Source organism: Vespa crabro, chromosome 10 (assembly GCF_910589235.1).
Source record: "Vespa crabro chromosome 10, iyVesCrab1.2, whole genome shotgun sequence".
NCBI classification, from domain to species: Eukaryota; Metazoa; Arthropoda; class Insecta; order Hymenoptera; family Vespidae; genus Vespa; species Vespa crabro.
The window spans coordinates 864071-874070 of record NC_060964.1 but is presented as its reverse complement, the minus strand read 5'-3'; the positions used below and the strand labels follow the sequence as shown (position 1 = coordinate 874070).

Sequence of the window (10000 nt, the reverse complement as noted above, 5' to 3'; positions counted from 1 at the left end):
AATATAATACGCTCCTATGTAAAATATAATACGTTTGAGAATAATCACGTCGGAAGAAATTAAAATAATACGAATGATAAAATCTGATATATCGTTCAATAAATATCGCGAAAATTTTATTACGAGCCGATAAAAAGATTCGTATCATCGTAGACATACTTGTTTCCTCTTTTACACCCTGCTATCCTTCATTTTGGTGTAATATATTTTTGGTAAAAAAAACGTAAGATGTAAAAAAAGGTTGAAAAAAGTTCTACGTAAAATTTCCATATACGTTACCAAAGTACGACAATGACAACGACAACGACAACGACACCCTGTGGATAATCGTGGAAGGGTGCCTCCTCAGTGCAAAAAGAACGAACGACGGATCTACGTTCCCGCCCACGTGACGGCGGCCATGTTTGTGACGTAATCCTGACGTCACCAAACCGATGGCGTGCTCCTCACGCTCTAGAGATACGACAACGACGACGATTTTCTATGCGAAATCTCGAAAAAGTGTCGAGTATTATCGTTTGAATAAATCGAAGGCATCTGTCATTTTAATTCTAATACTTTTCTAACATTACAGACAAGATTACGGGAAATGAATAAACATCTCGATTTGACAATATACGCGAAGTGATTGAAGGTCGTCATAGTCGTTGTCGTTCCCTTCCTGTTTGTACAAAAAAAAAAAAAAACAAAAAAAAACAAAAAAAAAACAAAACAAAAACTTTAACAACGCTACTTTTCGAACGTTCCAAATCAAACGAGATAAAACCAATAAATCGTTCACGGGCGTCCTTCTATATTGACAAATGGACATTCGATTTTCCATTGTTTCAAATTTTACGTTATCTCGCGCTTACTGTCTCTACGCTTACGTTTTGTTGCACAATCACACATACATATCTACATATATATTATATATGTGTATATATATATATGTGTGTGTGTGTAGCGTGCGATAGTTTTCGATAAGGGGATCGTGTTAACCGTGACACACGAGTTATCATATTGAGATCCGGAAGTAGTGCGAATAAAAATAAATATTTATTCGATAAAAGTTACTGCGTCGGGATGACATTATAAAATGCGTTTACGCTTTTGTATTCTCTCATGATAATTATTATGCTCAATGATTATTGAAGTCGATCCTGTAATGTCAATAAGAGGAAACCTATTAAAACTTTTCGTTTCATGGAAAAGAAATTATTATTCTTATTACTGCATATTTGACGTGTAAATTTTATAAATAAAGAACATAAGTAATGTATTTATATTTATATATACATACGACATATATAAAATATATTATATATATATATATATATATATATATATATATATATATATATATATATATATACACACAAATATGTTATTTATAGATAGTAATATCATAGAGTATGCTGAAGATTAGAGAGCAGTAAGTAAAAAAAAGAAAGAAAGAAAAGAAAAGAAAAGAAAAGAGTGAGGATGAACAAGATCTGTATGAAGTTTACTAACAATTTCTTCCTGTAAATGAAGCACGACGAATAACAAATTCGTTCCATCTTCTGGACGGAGTCAGACGAAAACGCGGTTCGTTTAAAAATTGTGTATAAAGCGGATTGAAAGGAAAACAGGAGAGGTATAGACTGTCTTAAAACAAAAAAAAAAAAAAGAAAAAAAAGAAAAATAAAAAAAAAATAAAAAAAACTAGCATGAGAAAAATGAAGAAGAAAGCAGCAGGTGGTTTTAAATCGCTCATCTCCCCAACCCTCCCCCGAGACACCGCCTATTCAAACCCACGTAGGACGACGATGATAGAAGTTAAATCTACGATGCCGTAGAGTTTAAAGATGATTTACCTGTGGTCCACCACCCACGATGGATTGGTAGGCTGACTGAAAGACGCTGCCCAACTGCGTGAGGCCTTCATCCTCCATCTGGAACATTATGTCGGTGGTGCCAGGGGAGCCATTGTTGTTCAGATTATTATTGTTGTTGCTCATTAACTTCTCCGTGTTGGCAACGTCACGTAGTATCGTGTTAGACTGCATATCTTCTTCGGGCGAACAAGGGGTAGAAGAAGGTTGCAAAGGATTTTTATTTCACGCGCGATGAACGATGATCGATAGTAGTAGTGATAGTAGTATATAATCCAAAAGAGATCGATTATCGAAGTAGCCCAGGATGAGAGGTCAAACGTCATAGAAAGAAGCGGAGGAAGGAAAAAAATGGGGATAGGGGTGGGAGGAAGAAGAGAAAGAAAAATGACGTCAAATCTCGAGGTCCAAGCTATCGGAGGAAGGAGGGTCCACCCTCCTCATTGTCACCCGTGTGGTGTTCCGCAGCTTGACGCGAAACAAAAGCCGATAAAAAATTTTCACGAGTCACTCGAAGAGCCGAGACAACGATAGACGGGGAGAGAAACGTCGCGAATGTACGCGCGAGCACGCTTGCTCGCGCTCGCGATTCCTCTCGCTCTCGCTCTTGCGCGCACGCACGCACGTACGCACAAACACGCACGCACGCACGCACGCACGCGAAAGAGAATGAGAATGAGAGAGAAGGAGAGACGCAAAAGGAGGCGTCGACTTCTCTCTCTCTCTCTCTCTCGCTCTTTCTCTCTTTTGTACCGGTTACACGCACGTATTACACACGCACGACGTAGGACACACACGAGCGCAACGAGCACTACGCACCACGCCGTTGAAAACTCGCGCGCCGCTCGTTATACTGAACCAGCCAGCCAGGCACCCAGCCAGCCAGGAGCAGTAGCAGTAACACCACCAGCAGCAGTAGTAGTAACAGCGGCAGCAGCTATAGCAGCTACCAACAAAGAACTTTGAGTTCGTGTCTTCTCACCCTCGTCAAAGTCCGCGGAGTTTTCCGTTGGGAGTACCGGAAACGGAAGAGAATGAGATAGAAAAGGATGGATAGATAAAAAGAGAAAATGAAAAGAAATGAAAGAGAAAAAAAGAAAGAAAGAGAGGAAAGAGAGTAAGGAAAATAGGAGGAAGAAAGAAAATTCACAAATTTGATATTACTCGAAGAGGTGGAAAGATGTGGTGGAGATACTGGATCGCGTCATTACCCGCATGGCGTCGCTCGATTTCGAGGTTAGAATTTCACACTGCCGATACACGTCGCCCCACCGGATTCTTTTTTCTTTTTTCCAATTCCTTATATAACACTTTGTCCACCTCGTTATATCTTCTGAATATATGTATATATATATATATATGTGTGTATAATATATATATATATATATATATATATATATATATATATATATCAACGATAATAAACGTAACGGGACATTTATTATCCTCTCGGTCTTCTTATTATATATCTTTCGTTCATTCCGTACGATGTATAAAAGCGAAAGACGAATCGAACTGAACTGGCATTTCAGTTTTTTCTTTTCTTTTTTTTCCTTTCTTTTCTTTTCTTTTCTTTATCCTTTATCCTTTATCCTTTATCTTCGACGTTTCACACTTGACGAACAATATTCGTTCTCAATTGATGGAGATTTATGTGATACCTCTTACTCGTCGATAACACGACATTAATCGTTAAATACGATTAAAAAACTGTCACGAACTTTTCTTTCTTTTTTATATATATATAAAAAAAACCCCGCACGATTTCACGAAGTCTCGTTAATTCGACGAACGAGATAATCGCGCTTGATTTCGCGATCGACTTCGAACGTGTTAAATACGGAGTAAGAAGGACAAGAATAAGGATAAGGATAAGGATAAGGATAAGGATAAGGATAAGAATAAGAAAAAGAAGAAATAGTAGTAGTAGAAATTATTGTGTAGGTGGTGGTAGTGGTGGTGGAAGAGGTGATAATAATAGTAGTAGTAGTAGTAGTAGTAGTAGTAGTAGTAGTAGTAGTAGTAGTAGTAGTAGTAGTAGTAGTAGTAGTAATAGTAGTAGTGGCAGTAACAGCAGTAAGAAAGCCAAGGTATGATCAAGAATCCAACTAACAAGAACTTCTCCCTTCGACCTACACGACAAGACTGACGCTACGTCCGCGAGGGGAGCCGTACGTCCGCCCTCCCCTTCCCCCACACATCCCCTTTGCTCTACGCCGCTATGCTGCCGCTACACGTCGCGCATCTCTTGCCATCCCCACTACTAGCCTTGCTTTCCCCCACCATTATTCGTATTCACTGTCGTGCGCTCACTTCTCTTACCTCTTCCTATCTCTCTCTCTCTTTCTCTTTCTCTCTCTCTCTCTCTATTTCTCTCTTATGTCTCTCCCCCTACGTCTCGCCACCCTTTGGCGTGCATGGTCCTCACAGTAAGCAACCCCTAGCGCGAAGGGGGCCACCGTTTTTGCCCGCAAAGCACGCCGTCGTTTTCTCTACATGCGTTTACACATATGTATATGTGACGTGCGTGAAAGCAGAGAAAAAGAGAAAGAGAGAGAGAGAGAGAGAAGCATCGATGGGGAGCATGTAACGTCGATGATACGACGCTGCTCTAGTGTGGGTGACTGACTCTCTCTCTCTCTCTCTGTCTCTCTCTCTCTCTCTCTCTCTTTCTCTCTCGCGTGACCGAATATCTACAAACCGTACCGAAAACATCGGCCCACTTGTTGAGTCGAAAAGAGAGCGAAAGACGAACGCTGAAAACGATATAACTCCTGTCTTAGTTGGTATTCTCTATAGTTTTTTTTCGTGTTTTCTTCTTTTTTTGTATTCTTTTTTTCCTCTTTTTTTTCTCTTTGTTTGTTTTTTATATCTTTCTCGACTTCCTCTTACGACATAGATCAAATTTAATCGAATCTACCAATATATATATATATCTATATATATATATATATATATATATATATATATATATATATGTATACACATATATAATATCTGTACCGATGTTCGATAACTTAATGAATAGATAACACGATAATATACGTACGTAAACTTGAGAATATAACTTCCAAATTGGTTTTTGTTAATATTGTCTAATATCTAAACCAAGGGATAACGATTTCTTTTTCTTTTCTTTTTCTTTTTCAACGAATTACAAATAAAAAATCTTACAATTAAATTACAATTAAAAATCTGTTTAATTAGAAACGAATAAATCTTACATTAATACAAAGAACAACGGTATAAGGTTATCGATTTGTTGCGACGTTTTTGCACAGGGCGAACATACGAGGATAAAGAAAATGGAGAGGGGTGGGGGCAGGGTGAGAAATCGATGTTTGACAAAAGTAAAACGAAACTATTTGAAAGATAAATCATCAGGTCTTAGTTTGATATTATCGACGTTTGAACGAGATTATGAGCAAAAATTTTCGTATCTACATCATCGAAGAACGAAATCGTAGATTGAACGTGTGCGCGCGCGATATAGAAGAGAAAAAGAAGAAAGAGAGCGTGATTTTGTAAAAGCTGTCCCAAGAGAGACAAACGAGATCTCTCCGTGGCGCCAAGGGTGCCTCGTTAGTTGAAAATTCGTGAGTAATTTTAGTGTCGTACCCACGCCCCGTGCGGCCGAACGTTTATAATTACCCCAACCTCACTCGACCTAATCTAACCCAGTTGGCAAACGAACGAGAGTTCCAGTTTTCCTTACCCTAAAGTCGGAAAAAAATAAAAAAAAGAAGAAAAATAAAATAAAAAAAAAAATAAATAAAAAAGAAAGGATAGGTGCCTCTCGTATATCGCGGGATGGTGGTCTTCGTCGTAGTCTAAAGGGTGTCTTATTTTGAAAGATCGATCGGATATAACGTAAGATCCGTTTTAACTAACTAAATTGAGGTAGGAAAAGAAAGAGAGAGAGAGAGAGAGAGAGAGAGAGACGATAATCTTTCGATCTAAATCGGAAATAATTGCTGAAGAACGCGGGAGCCGCGGGAAAAGTTTCTTAAAAAGGTTTGCCCGGCGAAAAGTTTTGCCTCTTTCGGTAGTTTTCGAAGTTAACGGAAGTTCGATTTGCTTCGATCACGGCACGATTTTTCCGTTAGCTCCAAACTCCGACGGCTTATCCGAAGAACGATAACGATCCTCTCGTTCGTCAACGAGGAGGGATTAATCGTTGGAAGGAAAGTTTTCGAAAGGCGTAATACGTTGCGAAGGAGACGAGATCGAGGAAACATCGATAAGGATTATGTAACGGTTAAAAGCGACGATGGAAAAGCATATACATAATATCAATTGGAATTTTAATTACTAAAAGGGAGGGGTGGGGACGGGAAAGTCGTTGGAGAATGAAGGAGGGGGAGGGGTGGGCGAGACAGAAAAAAGAGAGAGAACGAGAGGTAGAGCGAGAGCGAAAGAGAGGGACAGAGAGAGAGAGACAGAGAGAGACAGAGAGAGAGACAGAGAGAGAGAGAAGATACAGGAACGTTAATAAGACGAAAAATCGAAAGCAAATTGGTCGTTCTTACGTAAAGTAGTTTGCGGGCGAGTACTGAAAGAGGAGGTGGAGGTGGAGGTCGTGATGGAGGAGGAGACAAGGATGCTAAAACAATGTCGGAACGAGTTGACATCAATTGTGTGAGCGACCGCTTTATTGAACACACTTGATCCCATTTCAATCCAACTACTATATAGCGATCACGACGGAAGAACTAAGACTGAAATAATTTCTCTCTATGAGTAAAGTTATAGTAAGTAAAGTATCGAATCACTTTTCCTTTTCTTCTCCCTCCCTCCTCCTCCCTTCCCACTCCTAAGATTTCATCATCGTTCCTTTTCTTTCTTAATACCTTTTTTCTTTTCTTTTCTTTTCTTTTCTTGTGAATCGATCATTTGATCAAATGATCATTTTTTTATGATGTATAAAATTAATATCGGACGATCGTAGGAGTAAAAAGAAACAAACATACCGATGACATAATGATTATACTGGGAAATACCCTATCCTTTAGAAAATGGTAGAGAAGAGAAATAAACATAAATAGATAGAAAAATTGATGAGTTTGTTCATAGGTATAAAGCGGTATTCGAAAGATGATTTTCTTTCTAACAAATGGTAAGAAAATTTTCTTTGAAAGTTGCTATTATTGGTTGTAAAATAATTAAAGTCGAACAGGTATCGGGCCATTTGGGAAAAAGTTTGACAATGAAGATAGGAACAATACACCACCAGCAACTACAGGTAGAGAACATGACATTTTACTACCTGTTTTCTTATCTTCCAACGATTATTTTTACAAAGGCGAACCTTCGAAGCATTTCAAATCATTATCAACATTTTACCTTTCCCTTTTTCTTCACTTCTTTATTTTTCTCTCTCTCTCTCTCTCTCTTTCTCTCTCTCTCTCTCTCTCTCTCTCTCTCTCTCTCTCTCTCTCTCTCTCTCTCTCTTTCATTTCCTCTTTATCTCACGTATACGTGATACGGCCACGTTTCGATTTTCAATTTTTCACGTAGTCCCTCGGACCAAATATGGAGGATTCCAAGATCGTTGACCGGTTTTTAGGAGTCTTGCTTTTTGAGAGAGATCCCACACTCCTGCTAAATGCTGAGCGTCGTACTTGAAAATTTGACGATGCTGGAAGGACCAAGTGGGAATAAAGCTTGGATGCACTCGTTGGCATTAATATGTCTGCTGTAAATCTCGAAGGGTACTCCTCACGTTTCTCGAGAACCTACCCGAGATCTCTGCCATACGGTTTCCATGGCTATCATCGCGAAACATCTTTCTTTGCGAGAGAGAGAGAGAGAGAGAGAGAGAGAGAGAGAGAGAAAGAGAGAGAAGATATAAGGAAAATAGGAATGACCTCGACTAAGGTAGGGAGGTAAGAGTTCGTAAGAAAAATCGATCCCTCAGAAATTTTCTTGGTTGAGTCATTTCCCGACGATAACTATTGTCAGATAGATAATACTAATATTTATGAATCATATTTTGCAGTTATTGCTTTAAAAAGTTTACGAGAACATCTGTTTTCTTTCAATCGACTTAAAGCATATCGTTATAGTATTTTCCATCATTTTATATTCCTACATTAATCTCCCCTATGGTCAAATTATATGCTTTTTTCTTCTTTTCTTTTCTCTCTCTATCTTTCTCTCTCTCTCTTTTTGATATCTACGTACCTACATACCTATTGTAAAATAAATTCAAGGATGTTATAACGTTAATATCGTTACATTAACTTATATATATATATATATATATACACGCACACATATATATATATATGTATATGTATATATACACACACATATATATATATATATATAATAATTTCTTTAAGTACTTTAATATCAGCTTATATTAATAAAGAAAAAAAAAATGGAAAATCAAACGAATTTGTCTGTTAAAAATTGAGCCCATTAAAATTATCGAATAGAAAAGGTTAAAACAGAATCTGATTAAAATTAAAAAGAATTTTCGTATTTCTTTGTCGCGATAGAAAAGGTTTGTCTCTTTCTCTCTTTCTCTCTCTCTCTCTCTCTCTCTCTCTCTCTCTCTCTCTCTCTCTCGACTCTGGACAGCTGGATTACCAAAGTAAAACGAAAAAAATTAAAAAAAGGAAACAAAAAGAAAGAACGAAAAAGAAAAAGAAAAAAAAAGAAAGAAAGAGAAAAAAGGAAAAAAAAGAAAGAAAGAGAAAAAAGAGAAAAAAGGAAAAAAAAAGAAAAAAGAAAAGGAAAAAAAAGAAAAGGTCGGATCACCTCGAGGTATTAATCGAAAAGTGGGCCACTTGGGCGCTGGCGCATCGCAAAGACTTCTCTCGTTTTGCGCTCGCTACGCTCTTTGAAAGGAAAGGTGGGACAAAAGTGTGAGACGTAGAAGAGAGGAGAGGAGAGGAACGAAAGAAGAATAAGAATAAGAAGAAGGAGAAGAAGAAGAAGAAGAGAGCCGACGTAACGTTACTCCAAGACGTTTCATCATTGGACGTGCAACAAATAATTAGGTAACCTCGCCGAGCCAACTGTGTAAACCGTGACTCCTCCACGCGATCGACCATGCTCTTTCTACACCTTGTCCGTTCGTGTAAAGACGTCCGAGTTTATGAAGGAGAACAAGGAAGAAGAAAAAGAGAAATAGAAGAAGACGAAGAAGAAGAAAAAAGAGAAGAAGAAGGAGACTCAAGTAGGAACGGTCAGAGAGTGGAAAGAAAAGGTGAAGAGTCGTCGACCCGGACGACCCTTCTTCTTCTTCTTCTTCTCTTTCTCCTTCCTTTTTTTCCTTCTTCTTTGCCATCGTCGTCGTCACCGTCGTCGTCGTCGACGTCGTCGTCGTCCTCGTCGTCGTCCTCGTCGTCGTCCTCGTCGTCGTCGTCGTCGTAGTCGTCGTAGTCGTCGTAGTCGTCGTAGTCGTCGTAGTCGTCGTAGTCGTCGTAGTCGTCGTCATACGAACTCCATTCGAGTAAACCCAAAAAAACTTACGAACAAAAAAGAATTTAACAAAAAAAAGAAAAAAAGAAAAGAAAAGAAAAAAGAAAGAAAAATAATAAGATCGTGGGTTGTTGTAAGCTGGGCCCTTCTCGTCTCTTGAGTCTTCTCGAAGATGGAACAAAAACAGAGCGCTGCGTGTCTCGTGCCATTACCCGCAACTGTCTCCCAGCTGGGAGGCTCGAAGCAAACTATACGATTAATATGAATTACTTGTTCGGTGATAAGAAAATAACCATGGAATTACTACGTAAATGGTGTAAGAAAGAAAGAGACAGGGAAAGAGAGAGAGAGAGAGAGAGAGAGAGAGAGAGAGAGAGAGAGAAAGAGAAGAGAGAAACAGAGAGGGAATAGAGAAATACGAGTAAATCGATTCGATCATCCCCTCGAAAGATAGGACAAAGTCACAGTTTGAGGGTCCGTTTCTACATACAGTATCCAAAGATATCACTGGTGGTAACTCGAATGAACAGAGGATTCGATAATCCGGTTCTAATTTCTAAAACAAAGAGAGATCGCACACGAGCCAAATGAGAGAAAGAGGGGTTATGAAAGGGGTAGTAAAAGTGCGTAACAGAGCCAAGATATAGGTATATGCGCGCGCACCACGCAAATATTCGCTTTTCTCTGTCTCTGCCCCTCTCTCTCTCTCTCTC

The 10000-nt window shown here is 38.8% G+C and overlaps 1 protein-coding gene across 13 annotated transcripts in view; it reads right to left on the bottom strand.

The window, feature by feature from the left end:
* The window catches only part of LOC124427513 (transcription factor 12), a 146702-nt gene that overhangs the window by 94051 nt on the left and 42651 nt on the right, over positions 1-10000 (bottom strand). Inside the window, exon 1 of one of the 13 annotated variants that reach the window (XM_046970523.1) lies at positions 1839-4010. The exons of the other annotated variants lie outside the window; for them this stretch is intronic. Coding sequence (XP_046826479.1) covers positions 1839-2030 — 192 coding nt within the window. The 5' untranslated portion in view covers positions 2031-4010. Of the gene's footprint in view, positions 1-1838; positions 4011-10000 lie in introns of those variants that run through there. 13 annotated transcript variants of the gene reach the window in all.